This window comes from Ostrea edulis, chromosome 6 (genome assembly GCF_947568905.1).
Source record: "Ostrea edulis chromosome 6, xbOstEdul1.1, whole genome shotgun sequence".
NCBI lineage: Eukaryota > Metazoa > Mollusca > Bivalvia > Ostreida > Ostreidae > Ostrea > Ostrea edulis.
Window position 1 is genome coordinate 90,189,013 of NC_079169.1, and position 19,388 is coordinate 90,208,400.

Consider the following 19,388-nt stretch of genomic DNA (forward strand, 5'->3'; position numbering starts at 1 on the left):
TTTATTTGATCAAATAATAATGTAGATGCCATCAATACATGAAATGCACCGTTTATGAAGAATTTCAATTTTTGGATAATGTTTTTCAAAGTAAAGATTTGTGAATAGTGCAAAAATAAAGGTGGTTTCATGGGGAAAATTTTGTGATAAATATTGACTTTTAGCAATATTAAAACATTACAAGTAGTTTTACCAAATACTACATCAATGTTTTTGGGGTATTCTTTGCTACAATAATGTAATGTAGAATTATTATTACCCTTTATTAGGGGATGGTATGGTATAGACCTCTACTATTATTATAATCCGAGATTCCTCTGACTCTTAACCCCGCTTTTATTTTGTGACTTCTGCGGGGGAGAGTCAGAGCGGACTCCATATTGAAAAGTGGGAATTCAGCGACACCAGCTGGTGTCGCTGCTTTACCTACCTCTTACAACTTTATTTCGCGGACTCATCTTCCAAGACGCGAGGATTCAGTTATCGGAAGATTATTCTACAAATACATCATGATTAATATGATGCTATCGCCGTTTAAACGGCCCTAACACCGACAAATGGAGCATCACTTGAATGAAGTCGCCGCCTCGCCATTTGATTTCTTTGCGCATGACGTCAGCACATGTAAACACAAAATTCCATCCTTTAAACGGCGATAGCATCGTATTAATCATGATGTATTTGTAGAATAATCTTCCGATAACTGAATCCTCGCGTCTTGGAAGATGGGTCCGCGAAATAAAGTTGTAAGAGGTAGGTAAAGCAGCGACACCAGCTGGTGTCGCTGAATTCCCACTTTTCAATATGGAGTCCGCTCTGACTCTCCCCCGCACATGTCAAATATAAAAGCGGGGTTAAGAGTCAGAGGAATCTCGGATTACTATTATTATTACAGACAAAATCACCAGTTCTTGCGCTCGGTCGCACGTGTGTAGAATGAAAACAAAGCTTTGTTGTCCATTCCCGTTTCAAACAATACAAGTGCACCTCATTCGATGCCAAAGAAGTCGATCTTGTCTCTAATGTGGTTGATATCACCAAACAGACACAAAAAAATATTCCAAGTGCGGGACTTTTCAACAACTTTTCTTTCAGTAATTGTACTTTCAATTTCACGAAGTGACAACATGGCCGACTAGCACCGTAAACTATACCTACACTGTTTGCAATTAGATAGATTTGAAAAAGAGCTCTTTAAACCCAGTTCAGATTGTACAACTTTGTTCATAAGTTGATATTTATGATATTTAATTGAAAACCAATTCAAGAATTGGACTACTATATTTTTTCAGCATTTCGCACTTTTTCTTTTATGTTACGACATCACATTTTTGCTTTCCATGTCTAATTGCTACTTACCCAAAGAATTAGGCGGGAGATTTAAGATATAAATAATAAATGCACACATTAAAAGGGTTTCAAAAATGTAAATATAAGGAATGGATTATTATTTTTTGAAAGATGTAGTCTCATAACTGCAACGATATGTACAACAGATTTTAGTCTCATAACTACAACGGTATGTACAACAGATTTTAGTCTCATAACTACAACGGTATGTACAACAGAAAGATGTAGTCTCATAACTACAACGGTATGTACAACAGAAAGATGTAGTCTCATAACTACAACGGTATGTACAACAGAAAGATGTAGTCTCATAACTACAACGGTATGTACAACAGATTTTCATAACGCGTGTTATTCAATGTGTATGCACACACAATTGCAGTTATGAGACTACACCTTTCAAGTACATGTACTATTAAATCATTGCTTAAATGTAGTTAAAACATATTTCCGTTTTTTTATGCTGGTAATTTATTTTTTCTCATCAAGTTCAGATACTGAAGCATTATAAGTACTGAGATGTATAAAAGTGTGCATTGACACAGTTTAATGTCCGTCAGCCACCTGTGTTTACTTCTAAACGACAACAACACTACATTTACCCTGGACGTTTGATGTGGATCATCTTGTTTCATGAAATGCTTGTGTGCAACAATAGCCCAGATATTGCATGCAACAATTCTACAAGACTTTGGAATATTGTATTAAACAAATGACGACCTACACAGGCTTTGAAGCGGGTTCTTAAATTTTTCTAATTTTCCTATTTTTTTTTTTTTTTTTTTTTTTTTTTTTTTTTTTATATATCTGAGGCCCTTATTTTCCTTATTTTTTAAAGCTCTAAAATCCTAACAAAACCCTTATATTTTCAGGAAAATCCTTATTTTACAATTTTAGGGTTTTTTCGATAAGCAAAACTTGCTGAAAAGTTGAAAAGTAATCAAATCAAGCCGTAATATACTTTCAGAGTGATTGTGTTGAATCAATGTATTTCTCTGAAGACATTTAGTGGTTATCAGCTTGTATAATCTGCTATGATGGTAATTTGCTTTTGTATTTTATGTTTTCACATTGTAGTTCAGTGTCTCTTGTTCCACACCACGGGAAAAATCCCCGAAAAAATACCTCCTGTAAAAATTAATGATTTTATTTTGCGTTATATGTTTTAAAAATCATTAATTTTTACAGGAGGTAAATTTTCGGGAATTTCCCGTGGTGTGGAACAAGAGACACTGAACTACAATGTGTTAACTTTTTCCATAAATATGAAATTGAATTCCTGTGAACATGTTTTTATCATTATTTTTTATATTTAACTCCGGTCCCGACAAATAGAAAGTATCATGTTTAAAACAAAAGGATATGTGACAAACACTAGAAACTGTTTATTGTGTTAAGAATTATCTTGTAAATTGAAGAAAGAAATCTGCTTTAAACGAAACTTTTACTAGTACATTAATTTTACATGTATATTTAACCTAAGTAAACCAAAACATGACACAGTTCTTGTTTGCATAACAGAGATTATGAGCTCTGTAAATGTGGAGGTACAAGATTTGAATTTTCATAGAAAAATTTGCAATGTAAGTCGAAGATTTTTAACTTTGATTTTCTTCTCTCTCTCTCTCTCTCTCTCTCTCTCTCTCTCTCTCTCTCTCTCTCTCTCTGTATTTGGAGAGGGGATGTTTCTTTCACAATTAGCGATATTTAACTCTGATCACGACAAATTGCAGACTCGACCTTTGCTGCCCTTTATTATAGTAATATTTACGAATTCATCGCTCGTGTCTATCTCATCCTTCCAAGACAAGATTGCTAGATGAGATTGGTATGCTAGTAATATTTTTTCTGAATATTCAATTCTATCAGAAACATGTTAGGATTTTTAAAAAGAAATGTACTAACAATTTAAATGTTTCATTTTACTAATTTATTTATGAGCGAAAGGTTTCAGCGATCTTTGTATCTGATGGAAGTTTGGCGGTTATTTCTTTGTCAATAGTCTCTCTTCGGTCATTTGTTTTTCATCTTGTACAAATCAGAACTAATTATTCTATTTAAAACACTTGGGAGAATTTTCCCATTTGAATACCATTTTTAGAAGAAATTATCCAGAGGTATTTTTTTTTTCTATCTTGGACAATGATATAATTTTGACAGGACTGAAAATTCCACCATTTTTCCTACATGTATTGTGAGAAACATACACCTTACAACTTTATAACAAATATTTGTTATCCTTCAAACATGTCTAGGTTCAACCACGAACTATAAGAAACCGATAAAAAAAAATCTCATAAGCAATTTTCATTCCTCCCAGTATTATCAACATGAACAGTAGCAAAATGCCTGGACTTTGCCGTGTTCAGATCTGTAACCTTTTTGTTGTGTCGGTGTATTTCATTTCTCGATAAAAAGCGTAACATAAAAACTTATTATGTCGTGAAAAACTGCTGGGATAAAATGACAACGATTTAAATACAAGCATAAACGTGTTGTGTGGGATATAAATCAAGGAAATCTGCATAAACTACTTTTCCTTTTAGAAATACTATTCAGAAAAAGGACAAACTAAAAAATATATAGGCCGTCAGTACTGGCAAAATGTTTCGATTATTGCATATTACTTCATTTTGATGATTTGTCAACATAATTTGTTAAATTCTAAACAGAGACCGTGAAAGCCTTCTAACACTCCATGAACCCCTAACTAGGCAGTATATGCGTGTATATTTCTTGTAGATACAGGAACGATAAATCTAAAACTATCTAAGGTAATATTTGTATCATATTGAGTTACTGTTCTTTGCTTGCTTTATCGACGTGAGAGAAACCTGTCTTATTTTACCCACAGTGCAAATATTCCTACAATACTGTGTATGCAACTATTTTAATGAAAGACATTTGTATTCTAATTCTTAAATAAATACCTGGTTATATCGATTTTGTTACCTTCCTTATGCGAAAAAAAAAAAGAACAGAAATTAGTTCGATATGATGAACCAAAGTTTGCCAAATTTCTGTGAAGCATCGCTTTTTCATCCAAACATGCACTATTATCTGAAAACAATAGCGAATTCGCACCTGCGAGTTTCTCATTTAGAGCGTGTTTGGATGACATCTGTAACCTTCGAACACCCAAAGTGCAAACTGGGAAAATAAATGAACCACTCAAATTAGCAGACGTGAGATATTGCGATACGTGTATACACCATTATGTCTTGTTTGAACGCTTGTTTATCCGCCGTGAAAACAATACAAAAGATTAAGAGAACATTCCATTTTATCGGTATTAAATTCACTCATCACATCAAAAGATTATACCCCCAAAACAACCTACTTCTCGCGCGGATGGGGATCTTTGTTTACCCCCTCCTTCCGTGGAGCATGTAAAATTTAGCTCTACGCCTCGAACAAGTACTGTGTGGTTTTTTGTCTTTAATTAGACAAATATTTGAACATTTTCTTTGGCTAAGACAGTTGCAGGGTAATTATGAGCATTATAGTTTGTTGGTTTCTTACACCAAGGTATCATTATGACAAAACACCCCCCTGGATTAACCTCGGAAACACAGGTGTGAAATTCTTATCTGTTGGGTGGAAATCAACAGGACTGTATTGAGAATCCGTCTGTGAATATCGTCTATCATATCTTTGAATACTCAAAATGTTGCGACGTAAATGCTGTATATGTACGTTGTATTTTACGCCACGAGTTTGTCTTTTCACAGGGTGTGTTATAATTTGTCATGTGCTCAGTGAAAATTGTAAAGTATGTTGATTGTACTTGTATTAATTTTCTACGCGTATATTTGAACACTAGGGTTAGCTGTTTATTTCTGTTAATTCTTTTAATTAACTTTTATTTCTCTACATTACTTCTGGGGACTCTCTCTCTCTCTCTCTCTCTCTCTCTCTCTCTCTCTCTCTCCGTTAATTATTTTATTAACTTTTATATACATTACTTCTGCTCTCTCTCTCTCTCTCTCTCTCTCTCTCTCTCTCTCTCTCTCTCTCTCTCCGTTAATTATTTTATTAACTTTTAACTTTTGTATACATTACCTCTGCTCTCTCTCTCTCTCTTAATTATTTTATTAACTTTTATATACATTACTTCTCTCTCTCTCTCTCTCTCTCCGTTAATTATTTTATTAACTTTTATATACCTTACTTCTCTCTCTCTCTCTCTTCATTTTTTATTTGAGATCGCCATGATAAAATTGTCTTACATACATGTATCAGCATTGGTCTGCGGCCTGCTCTGTATACATGTACTGTTTTTATCTAACCGTGTAGTCACGTGTCGTGATTCTTTTAATTATTGAGGAATTCTTTTTTGACTAGTTGATTAGATCCTTATAAACAAAGATAGATCTGGGATCTGATGCATGCACATTGGTTTTTTTTTTTTTTTTTTGCAGAACATTATGAGAGTTTGGCAATTTGAAATAAAACGACGATGATATTTATTCAAATTTGCGTCCCATTTTGCATGCGTTGCATAAAGTATATGTTAATAGATATATTATCCAATTATCAAAGTCTAAAAATACAAAGAATTTTAATATGAATTCATATAGAATATAAAAAAAAACCAAAAACCGAGTTAACTGTTATTCATACATGCAACTTTCCAAATTCTCACGTATTTGTGCATAGAACATGGTTGGCCGCCTATCACATTTTGATACTCACACAGAGACATGTGTATAATGCGTTTTGTCTGTAGTATCTCTACAAATTGTAATGCTGAATATCTCGATAGAAATGAACATTGAATGTAAATAAAAGGAGTAATACATGAGGGTATGAACTGTAATGATTAAAACCGGTACAGCTGTGGTTACGTGCACGTTTCTGGTACTGGGACATGAAGTGTTACAAATATAAGAAAAATTCAAAGTACCTTAATTTAAAAAAAAAAGTGATATTTTTGTGTTGTTCTAATCTTCACCTATCCATTTTTCAAACATTGGACCTACAGCTTACCAAGTTTTTAAAACTGAGAGAGACAAACATGCAGATATTCTTTTTTCTTTGTTCATAACTCGTGTCTTTCCCACCAGGAAAAGAATCCCCAGACAAGAAATGTCGTCAGTAAAATAGCATAATCTTATCAAAGATATACACAATGTATCTGTAAAGTAATTTGAAGATTTATACAGTTTGTCTTCATAACAGATGGACACCACACAAAGGAAAAGTAATTGATTTCGAATTTATCGGTTAAACTCCACAGTTATTGCAAATAAATTGTTTTATTTTATTTAATATTTAAAGCAGATTTAATTTGTAGGATCAAGTGACTTATACTTCTTATCAGCTCCCCCCCCCCCCCTATATTTTGAAAATGTTTTTTCTTTTCTTATTTCAATTCAAATGAAACAGAATATTTCTTCTAAAAACAAAACTTAAAGATATTTTTTTCATTAAAAATAATAATGAAAAACTTGTTATAGCTAGTATTCTCTACTTTTAGACAGCAAACACATGATGACCATTAATATGTAAACCCATCCCTCCACCCCCACCCCCCAAAGTACATGTAACATCTTTGCTTAAAAAAAATTCAGACTATCGTTAAAACAAAACACATTAACATCTTTAGTTTTAAGAACACACATATGATGTTGGTATAGTTAGAATTTAAATTGTACATAGATTTATTTGATACCAATAATAAAACAGTAATGCTCATATTATAATACAAAAAGGGTATTGAAAACAATAACCTTGAAATAATCCATTATCAAAAGCATGCATATTGTACTTCATGGAGCGCCTACGCCCTTCATGCCGACGTTAAGCGTCTCCTGTATTTTCAAATCTGAAATTTATTTCCGTAATAGATAGATAGGTAATTATACACACACCAACTTATGAAGTGTGTGTGTGAATGTTTTCATATTTAAAAGAGTTTTGGAGTGAGTGCTGGACTTGGTTTTTTGCGACACACTAAAGGTTTTTCGATGCGGTGTTTTAAAAGTGCTATGACATTGTATGGTGGAATTGTTCAATTCAACCAAATAGGCAATGACGTTCATTGTGCGCTCTTTTAAAGCTATACTATACTTACATTTTTATTTGAATGTAGCATATTAGAATAAATATCAATAATAGAAAGGGGAGACTGTGAAGAATCGTGTGATAAGAAAATTAATTAGGGTATCGCTCCATACACTGTATCCACATACCTAGTACAACGGCGTGCTTACACGACAGTACATTAGTAAAACGTGCAGTATAAATGACGTTTATTGAACATCATTTGTTGACAAACAACCTCATGTTTACGCCTCTCGTGTACTGACATTTGACAAAACAACATCAGTGTTCTTGTCCGCTGTCCGTGTTCTCTGGCTGACCAGTATGTCCTCTGTCCAGTGTCATCTGCTGTAGCTAATGAGGACAGTAAAACCAACTCGTGTTTTATCATGATTGAGAAATTAAAAAATCTGGTTAACAAGATGTCAGAATCCCTCATATACACAGATGATTTACTTTATTAAAAGCTTGATGCGTTAGTCCTCGGATACAGATTAGCCGTAAAAGAAATTGCTACACTAGGCTTTTTCTATATAACGCGAAATAGGAACGAGTATTAACGTCAATGTAAGTGGCTATTTGAGTAAATGAATGAGGGTCATCGTGAAGGAAGCAATAAGATAGAAAACATTTTAGAGACAGTCAACTTGTATAAAGGGCTAATGAACAAAAGGGCATTAAATAACAATGCATTTGATTGGACTTTTCGGACATATCCTATCTATCAATGTAACATTTCAAAAGCAGATTTGTGATGAATGTCAAATATTTGTAATGAGGTCCCCTATCAGTATACACAAGTATCTTTGATTTTCAAACGACTTTCATTGATGTGAATTTTCGTTCGTTATAAATGCAATATTTTATTTTTTATTAATCCTTTGACTTCTATTTTGCTTCGAGAAATCTGTAAACTAAAAACAAAAACCGTAGTTGATAAATCATTCGTAATTGAGGGGAATCTAGCGATTTTGATTAATCAGATACCCATAAAATGTGCTAATTACAACAAAATGAACAATATTTTTTTAATCTAAAATGACTTAATTTTACAGGATTATTGACAGATGTAGGCCTTCATTACACTCTGACACTTGCGGATTAATTTGTCATTTCTAACAAAAACCTATCAGATCTTTATTGAGAACGAGACGTTTTGATTAAGTTGCATTTCCCCCAGCCGCCATAATGGACCAGAAAGTTTCTCGGTTTCTCAGACATTGATTTCGTGTAAACGTTGACACTGACACATCTGTTTTTCTACTTCATCTTTTAAATTGTTTATATTTGTTCCAAATTTTCCAGTCTGTCTGTCACATGATTTTTAATGAATTATAAGTACCCTTGTCGTTTCTTCTTCTTCTTTTTCCTGTGGAACATCGAGATATTATCCAATGAAATAGTCATTTATCTTCTATCGACAATGTTTTGAAACAAATAGAGTTCTATATGATATTCTGGAGTGTCTTTTTCCATTTATTTGTTTTCAATGAATTAAAAGTGGCCAAAATCAATTACATAAAGGTTTTAATTGTGGTAGGAATTGCGAAAGTGAATATGATAATAAAAGATTGTTTTCTTGATAGACCAGTTGAGGGGATTTACAGAATTAAATCCAGCCCCTTTGAAGTACCTGTAAAATGCAGGTTTGAAACGGTACCTTTTCTAGTGCAAAAGTTTTAACAGATATAAAATTATAAATCCACACTTTGAACGTTAGTTTTATTGCACCGTGTAATAAATTTCATTTTACGTTGGAAAACGGAAAAAAATATCTTTACATCTTTTAATTTGTTTAGAAGGTGTAAACATATTTTCTACGGTACCCTGAATAACCTTCGGTGTAAAGATAATCTTCCCTGTACCTTTGAAGTTCAAATTATCTATAAATGTAATAAATTTAAAGTTAAACGGTTCATTTCACACTTTCTTTGGCTAAATTACTACCCAGGCCTCCAAACCCCGCGGAAATTTTTCGACTTTACAGTTTCTTTTTAAAAGTTTTATGAACGCTCAACACAGCACAGCAGCCGACGGGCAGAGTCTACTGATGCCTAATTTTCTAGCAATGAAACAGATAACACTCTCATGATTGTGTAGGTGTAATTACAAGATAGATAACAATGAAAGCTAACAGATCGAAAATAAACACACCGCTTTGATCCCCGCCAATCAAATTAGTGTGGCGACTTGGCTCCCTGGGACCCGGGTACATTTTTTAATACGGTAGTTCACACGAGGAACAATATCGAAGATTTCGGGATGAAGTAAGGTTACAGAAGCTCTATCAATATCCTATCAAATATTCAATCTTGGACCTTACAAAATTGTGTAACTGCGCTGTTAGACTCCATATGTTTATTTTTTCTTCTTCCGATGATTCCCTCGCTGGTTGTTTTGGTCATTTAATGTCCAGTCATGATGAGGGATCAAAGACCATTTACACGTGTTCAGCCATAAACATATGCGAATTTTGATTCCATTCCACTTGGAATTTGTTCCTATATGTAACTGAAAATGTATTTCATACAGCATTAAATGGGCAGTATTCTATATATAATATAGCATTAGATGAGCAGTATTTTATAAAAACAGCATTAAATGAGCAGTATTTTAAATAAAACACAGCATTAGATGAGCAGTAGTTTATATTAAAAGTATATACACAAATAATGCATGTCTAATTGCTATATTTTCATTATTAACATGACATGCACCCTAGAACTAATTCTAAATGAGCTAATACATCAAAAGTACTAATACATTTAAATATCCATGGAAAAGATTTGATTTCATTGGGATGTTTTTCTTAAAAGTAATACTTTAACTTAGCTGTAAGTTTTTAATACGGAAGTGGACCAGAAATAGCCGTGCTACATTGGATTGATTTTTTTTACCTCGTAATTTCCTGATGCTAATTTTAAAAAGTGTGAAAGATTGTAATATATCATGTATGGAAGTAGATAAATTGTATTTTACCTACTTTTCCACTAATTTGTTCACCACATTTTCAGTTATATAAACCTATATTGTATTTAGATAACGCATTTATTCAAATAATGATGACCAGAAAACATTGGCCATATTAATAATCTGTATCCATTTATGAAGACATTTGGGCATGGTCCTCGTCAAGATATGTTTAAACTGATTTATCATAGACAAATGTGTTCAACTTCATTGGTGATAAATCAAGGACTTTTTATGAAATGTTGACAAATTCTGTCATTATTTGTACAAAGATCACTTGTCATAATTTAACTAAAATTACAACCCATGTCAATTTACTCTTACAAGACTAAATAAGACCCGTTTATCGAAGTTACGACTGTTTAATGTTTCGATGCAAATTTAAATGTACCCCGAAAAACAATCATGTCACCACAGTGTCGTAATAAATAACAACTGAACTAACTCTGATCCTGTACCTCCATGTCGGAGTACCGTACCTTCTGTCCTCCGTATAAATCAATGTCAGCTTGTATCTGTTGTTGAGTACGTGTTTTACACGTGTTCTGCACATTGGCAGGTATTGTGTCAGAAATTAGTACTATGTTACGAGACTGTTCTCCATATATCACATGAATTATTTAATTATTGTTACACGATTTTTTTTTTCTGAGGAAAAGTAGAATATTTGCCATTTTATTCGACGCAGAAAACGTAAGATATGTGTGTGTGTTTAAGGATTCTTGTACTGAGTTTTGATTACGTTACTCGTTTCAGTGTGGATGACGAAAAAGGTTATTGAAAGGCGATATTTATTCAATATTCACCCACAAATGACAAAATACACACTTTCTGAGACGCTCTTATTACTCGAATTAATCGTCACAATAGGACACCCCTTCTGCTAACACATCTAACAGTCGTAAATCGGCTTTTTTAAAAAGAGAGACGTGAAGTATTTGTACTAATTATCATAAAAACTTCATCAATCTGTTGTAGTCAGAAAGATGTGGATTCTATTTATTCCCAGAGCGCAAAATCAGCCAAGGCGCTAGGCCCCGTAGATATATAATTAAGAAATAAAAAGAATTTAACCTACCAGTACTAATTTTTATCATCCCGAACAATTTCACGCAATATTGTGAGTTTGTTTGAACTCGCACCGGTAAAATAGTGTAGATAATTACACTTATCCGATTGTTATGAATGGGGTTATTCTAGTTGCAACAATAACAATTATTAAAGGTGGGGAATGATATAGGAACGACCCACTCCGAATTTCGCACGCTGTGTAAATATCAATAGCAGAGATTTTTCAAAGTATAGTTTCCATCTGTTTCTTAGTTATATCTTAAATTTGAATTACATTTTCTTCAGGTTAAAAAATGAAGATGAAGTATACAAATATGTTTTGTATATTACCATATGATTGCATGTGCATCAACTTACGTTTTACGATAATTTTTACCGACATAATAGTCTTTTTCCTGGAGACGCCTTTTCAAATAGTATGAGTATTTCCTCTTCGAAGTTCTAAAAGTTTCCAATGTCATTCCCATTTTGATTTTGCAGTTTAAAAGGAATACATCCATTACTTCTTCCTAAAAATAAAAAATAAAAAGAGAGAGCGAGAGAGAGAGAGACAGATAATTTTTTCGTGATAACCTTGTTAAATTATTGATAACCATATATTAACTATTTCCATCTGTTGAAAATTAAACTGTGAAAATTTAAAAGTTGAATTTTCAAGGCGAGTCAGTCGCGAGTTACAATGTTTCTTAAATATTTACGCCTACTTAGAGTTATGGTTCAAACCATTGAACATCAAACGGATGCAGTGTCATAACAGTGCTTAGAGAGACTTTTGAAGTGGAATAATTTTATTGCAGTTCAGTGTATTAACGATCGGCTCTATTCAGAGATCTCACAAACCTGAATAATTCAAATGTCCAACAATAAATAGTATTCTATGTAAATATCAAACTTCAAAAGCGTTTAAGTAATAAAATGCACTATAAGTATGTAACCCGGCAATATTTACTTTAATCATCGATTTTCTCATTTGTTCATCTTGAAATTCCGGTTTTTAGGTGGCCTCTTGATATTTATCTGTTGATATATTGAAAGTAATAAATTAATTTAATAAATGCAGTTGTTAAATATTGTGCTTTATGGAATTATGGTATTAGATAACAAATTTGTTTTTGTTGGAGATGAAAGAAATTTCACTGACGACCGTATCATTGACGCGTAGTAGCGGGATTTTTAATATCAACCAATCAACAATCGAATATTTGCGGAGCCCCGCCCCGCGCAGTGAAGCGAGCACGACATCCCGCCCGAATCTTGTTATCGATGCGCAATTGACAGTCGAAATGGGCCATCTTCACAGGTTTGTTATTTGATTTATTGAGGTAATTATTCTATCAATGAATATGTTTAGGTTTTCACGGCTGATTACCTGGGAAAATGTTGTCTATAAGAGACTCATCATGGAACATTAAGATCAGAGCATTGACTTGCCTCAGTGAGAAAGGAGCTAACTAACTCAGCTCCCAGATTCAATTCTTCAGATGACATTAATGTACAACATTATCGCCTTCTTGTATCTGATAATTCAGAGAAAGGGACATTAGAGACTCTTGTTTTAGTGGAATTATCCTAATTATTGACAAGCGAATTTGTGACTTTGAATTTCATTAGAAACAAAATCAACATGCAAGGATCTCTGCCTTCTTCTCCTAATAACCAGAGCCTAAGTGATTCCTCGGGGACAGAAGAAAGTCTGAAGAACATGTCTGAAGACAATGCCGGAAAGCTTGAGAAGTCACTGGAAACTTTCCCGGAATCTCCCCGCTCCGAGTGTTCCGACTCCAGCTCCGGGATAGAGACACCTGATAAACGCTTCTCTGGGAAATGGAAAGGTGTGTTACTTTGTTATTTTGCCTTTAATATTCGTTTTCGGGTCATCTACTGATCCATGTTGATGTGTTTTGACTATTTAAAAAAAATAACTCTCTCTCTCTCTCTCTCTCTCTCTCTCTCTCTCCCCTCTCTCTCTCCCTCTCTCTCTCTCTCTCTCTCTCTCTCCCTCTCTCTCTCTCTCTCTCTCTCAAGATATTAATTAAAATTAATGACACAATGATATCTTTTTAATGCATATTTAATTATTGATATGTAGTCAGCAATTAAAACTAATTAGTATATCTATTTTGGTATATATTAATTTATGGCATGATCCAGGCTTTTAGCCACATACATTTCTAAATGTATTTATAATGCTAGTATTATGTTAGTACAAAACAGTCACAATGGAATTTCTTCACATCAAATTATCCTATAGTGGTGAAGAAAAAAATTGTATCTCGTTATTTTCAAATTATAAAGGTAATATCAATTGTTTCGTTATATTTCACGTCAGTTTGCTTAATATATGTGCGGCGTATTAACAATAGTATTAAACTTTCAACTCTAACATATTTTCTCAGAATACCTATGTTTATGTATATAATGGAAAAATTTACCTACGACGGGTCGAGGAGGGGGGGGGGGATGTCATTCTTATTAGAGCTAATGCAGTAATTGATATCTCCAACATTCAGTTTTAATTCAATTTTTAAAGTTTATATGTCATAAGCAAACATGTTTTGTAGAGTGCAAATCAATTGCCTTTATCACATATTTAAGTCATGACAAATTGTTTGACTAAAAAGTCACCCCTATTTAGCCTTAGGAAGGATGTGAAATTTTCTGCCTCATGATTTTCTTCCTTAAAAATGAATTTCAGCATGAGTCTTTCATTGTGTATGTTAAGTCAGTTTATGTTAAACCTGGGTTTACCCAAGATATTCTCGCCCAATTTGCTAATGGACATTTTACATTTAAGACAATCGCATACAGTTTTCGTTCCATTGAAGCGATTGAACGCCCCACTATATGTGATTATGCAGATTTAATAGACATTTTTGTCTTAAGAAAAATTAAAGTTCATGTTTTAAAGTTTACAAATTGTTTTTGAAATCAAATTAGATGACTGACATTAGAACAAAATATATACATGTATGAAATGGAAATTGCATTTGAATTACAATAAGAAATCATATACATTTTGTTTAGAAATTTTGAAATAATTTGACTATAATCATGATAATTTAAAAGAAAAAAATTAAAATGCCATTTATACGCGTACCCAAGTCTGTTGTTTTAATCTCATAAAACTGGTTCGTGTTATTTTGAACAACCGTGGACTAGAGCGGGCAAACATTTTGTAGCCAATCTGGTTTTGCAACATTTCCCCTGACTTTCATGATAGCCGCATGGAGGGGCCTTTTTTTGTTCTCGCAAATCTGATAAAGTATTTCAAGTTTAATGTTGTATAAAACGGTAAGCTATAAAATGTTTTTCATTTGACTAAATAGACTTGAGGTATAGAAATTCCATTTAGATGGCCGTCTTTGATGTACGATGATTTGACAATCAGTTGCTACCAAAGAAAGCGAATCCAATGGCTAATCTGTTCATCTTAGCTGATGTGTCGTACGATGAAAAGAAATTAACTCGTACAATGAAACTTTTTTCTGATTTCTTTTTTTATCCCCAGCGAATTCTGGGAATTGCATGTTTAATATGGGAATTTGGTATATTGATAAACAGCTTTAAGACGTTGCCTTTGCGCATCAATTTTGACTTTTGTTCAACATACATGCAATATATAGGGACATTTCACTTGGAGTTAAAATGTGCCTTTAATCGCACACAGACCTTTTATAGAGCAATAATTCGCTTAGGTAATCTTTTCACGCGGTCCTTTCATCCTTTCGAGAGGTAATTTAGCGGTAGTAATTTTACAAAATAGATCAAACCCCAGCTGAACCACTAACTCCAAATTGGAATCGGGTATATTTTATTTATCTAATCCCTTTCTCAATCTTCCAAGGGCCATAAGTTTTATTTTGACTAATTCTTTTCATTATCTCACGTCCATTTTCACCATAAAAGTAGATTATATCTCCCGTCGGGTTCTCCGCTGGTCTTAATTTTGTCGTCGTCTTGTTAGGTCCGAATGCTGAAATTAAAGACCCCTCTAGACTTATCTAACAATAATATTGATTTTTAGAGCTAATTTGTTTTTAAGAATTATCTTACTATGTGTTATTTAAACGACTTTATTCGAAAACAAACCGTGGGTCGACAATTATTCCGAACAATAATTGTATAAATATTGTCTATGCAAACAAATAAATTGACTACTTATTTTTACAATAACTGTAATTCGCACGCGACCGAGAAAGGATTAAGAGTATCTAATCTGCAAAGCGCGCGCAATTTCGAGCTGAGATGAAATATACACATAATCTTGCTTTGTCATGATTTGTTTCATATTTTTCAAACAGAAAAGTATAATTTCTTTTTACCGTTGGCAATACAAACAAACCCAAAATAAGTTTAATCCCAATATCGTTGGCGTTTTGCAATCTTAATGTAAATAAAACGGATGAAAGTCCGCCATGGTAGATATTACACTTTTATGATCGACTCCAATCAGTGCATGATGGATTGCATCTCATTTCCATTGCAAATAAGTATCAAACACTAATAGAATTACAACTATTTGTTTATGCTAAGGTAATTAGAAGGATCAAAGTGATAGGAATAATTCAATTATTGCAGTTCACTTGAGTTATATGTCCGAAGGCTTTTGTTAATTGCTCTTTTCTTCATTTTCTCATCTACCGTGTTATAATCGTATCGTCTGTATCCTTGAGGTAGGCACGTGATTTAATCTCATCTGCTAATTAACACGTTTTAATATTCATCAAAAGCGTTCCGACTTGGGGTATCATTGTCTTGAATTTTTTTTTTACATGTATATACATGAACATGAAAAAAAAATAAAATAAAGCACCGTATATATGAAATATCTGTGAATATGAATATGTTCAATCACGGTAAATGAATTGAAAAAAAAATTAAAAGTTAAAGAATTTGTTTAACCCCAAACTGTTTCTGCTTAGCTACTGTCAAAATCACAAAGCCTTTAATAAAGGAGAACGCCTTAGATGTTGCGAGTAAAATTATTTATTTTTATTTAGTGGAAATATTTTAGTGTGTGTTAAACCTTTTCCAATTTCTTTGAAGTGCAAATTTTAATGTGCTTCGGTAAAACTTAAAGAGACTTATTGGAACGTGTAAGCGAACAATAATCATACATTAGCTTTTTCATGGTATTGCCTCTCTTAGCAAATGATAATTTACTTTGAGGGGGTTTTCGGACACAGTAATAATCTATTTGTTCGCCATCTTATAAAAGATATTTATATACAAGGCAAGGACAATCTGAGAACCGAATCAACCTTATTGGGGGAGGGGAACATAAAATGAAACAATGGATCGCAGCACGTCACCAGGTAGCTACAGAAAACCCCCTAGAAACACACCTGCAACCATCAATAGCTCAGCGATGTAAACGATTTCCAATTTTGAAAATCAAAGAGTTTCATCGATAGTATAATTCTATTCGTTCCAAGTCATAAATCAAATGAAGAAAATATTGCGCGCGAATGCACGCGCACAGATTCCAGACTGCTGAAGTAATAATACTTAAGTTTGAATGAAAACGATTTTATAGACCCTGGTTAGGCCGCTAAATTGACTATTAATCCTTGACTAAAATTGCACTTGCATTAACCACCAAAGTATCAATTGGAGTAATAACCAGAGGTTATTATCTTTTATAGAGAGCGCACAAGAGAGGGATATTCGCCGGTACAGGACAGCCTTCTCTAAAGAGCAACTCAACAGATTAGAAAAGGAATTTCTCAAAGAAAATTACGTTTCTCGCCCAAAGAGATGTGAACTTGCCGCTCAACTAAACCTCTCAGAAAGCACCATCAAGGTACATTTCTATGCAAGCACACGTTTTATTTCTAAAGATAAATTATCTTTTTATTAGAAATATACCCTTTTTAAATTTGAGATATAAGAAAAAATAATTAACAAAATATATTATTTGTTTTCAACAGGTATGGTTTCAGAACCGCCGTATGAAGGACAAACGTCAGAGACTGGCCCTGACCTGGCCCTATGGGATCCCTCCAGATCCCCAGTTGTACGCCTACCTGGCCGCTGCCGCAGCCTCCTACCCGTACGGCGTACCGAGTGCTTCCTCTATACCCTATCCCTCCCTCGGACTTCACGGACTTTCGTCTTCTGCTGGTTCAGCATTTACGCCATTGTCCGTTCCTAGTCCTCTTCCGTCACGTCTTGACATGTTGAACTCCCTGGCACACACCAGCAGTCCCCTTCACCGTCTACCAGGCTTAGATGCGCTCCCTCCCATCTCATCCGCATCCACAGGGCTCCACATGCCACCCAGAATGCACTTTCCCTGGATGGAACACAATCCCGCCATTTGTGGCGCGACATCGGGAAAACCTTGCACGTGCACCACTCATGGACCTTTTGGACTGTCTTCCTCATCCATTTCCTCACCCATCACGGGTCTTTTCCCACCAACACCATTTACGTCATCTCCACTTCGCACTTCTCCACTAACCTCGACGCAACATCCACTCCTACAGAAGGCCGACCTAGAGAGATCGTGAGATCGCATTAAATGATAGACAATTTATTGCTTGAATGTTGGGTGCGTGAGAGAATGAAATAAATAAATAACGAACCAATGGTCTATAAATGATTAGAATGAAAGAGAGCAATTTGAATACTCATGATTAATGTAAGTTTAATATTGCCAATGATCTTTTAGCAAATCCATGTAAATATAACCTTCCATAGTAGGTAGTCTTCAGTGACGCCTCGTAGCAGCAGACACAAAAGTAGAAACACTGTCACGTGATTCTTTGTTGTATTTATATTTTGAGATGTTGTTTTAACATATGAACTGTTATTAAACGACTGAAGCCAGCCAATATTTATGTCTTTATTTCGTTTTAGTGACATATCAAGGGTTTCAAAAAGGAATTTAAGTCTCCACTTTTTTTCCCCATCCGACTTCAGAATGAGAATGAAGACTAAATTAACCTGATATAGTTGAGAGTTGACAAAGTAACCAAATGAAAATATTGGAAAATACGAATATGGCCAGATTACAGAAATAAACAACTACAGTTTATTTGCAGTAAATTAAACTTGGCTGCGATGATACCCTCCTTCACACTATTTAGTTGGGGTTTTAAGTCACCTATAACCTACTGAGCTAAGAATGGTCGTGTTCTAATAGATATGCACATACATATAAACATCACGTCCTGTTTTACGTAGAAATATGGATTTCTAAAAGTTGATCCTATAAAATCATTTCATTTTTCAACAAATCATCTGATTTTGAACATTGTATAATATTTTCATTACTTGAAGGTTTGAAACGAAGGAAATTCATAGAATTGCTTCTGGGTATACAAAACTTTAAAACATTGGTTCAAAGGAAAAATAAGTTCGTACACATTTACACCAAATGTATCGCACAATGAAATATTATAAATAGTTACATACATGTATATATTACGTGTAGCAACATCGTTATTGATAAACAACAAAATGAAAAGTGAAACAATTCCCAAAATATGAGGATCAAAAAGATAAGTTTCATAAAATGAAGAAAAAAAACGTAACCCTGAAATAAATGTGTTATGTTCATGTACGAACATTTTACTTGCATTGTTGACTTGCAAAGAAAAATAATAATGATATAATTGAAGCCCAGAGGGGAAAGTGCATTAAACTTTTAAAAGTTTAAAGTTTCGTGGTAAATGAACAAGAATAAAATTAAGTTATAACCATTAGTGGTTATTTAAAGTCTGTGAAAAATTGAAACTTTTTCGAATGATTATCTTTTGATTTGATGTTTAGTGGGAATGCCATTATCCCATAAAATGTCTCCCTCATTTTATCAAGGACTAGTTGCTGTGAACTTTTGTGATTATAACATATGATAAATTTAAGTATAAATCCGTGATTTGTTCTCTCATGGGAAAAAAGTAGTATATATTTGATCACTTTATTCTTGTGGGTAGAAATGAAATCCT

The 19,388-nt window shown here is 33.6% G+C and overlaps 1 protein-coding gene across 1 annotated transcript; it reads left to right on the forward strand.

Annotated features, from left to right (window-relative positions):
• Positions 1–12,670: 12,670 nt before the first annotated feature.
• On the forward strand, positions 12,671–18,267 carry LOC125683678 (homeobox even-skipped homolog protein 1-like). Its single transcript, XM_048925117.2, has 4 exons — positions 12,671–12,736; positions 13,048–13,268; positions 17,082–17,239; positions 17,367–18,267. The coding sequence occupies exons 1-4, from the start codon at positions 12,720–12,722 to the stop codon at positions 17,946–17,948; spliced, it is 978 nt and encodes a 325-aa protein (XP_048781074.1). The 5' UTR covers positions 12,671–12,719; the 3' UTR covers positions 17,949–18,267.
• Positions 18,268–19,388: the final 1,121 nt, after the last annotated feature.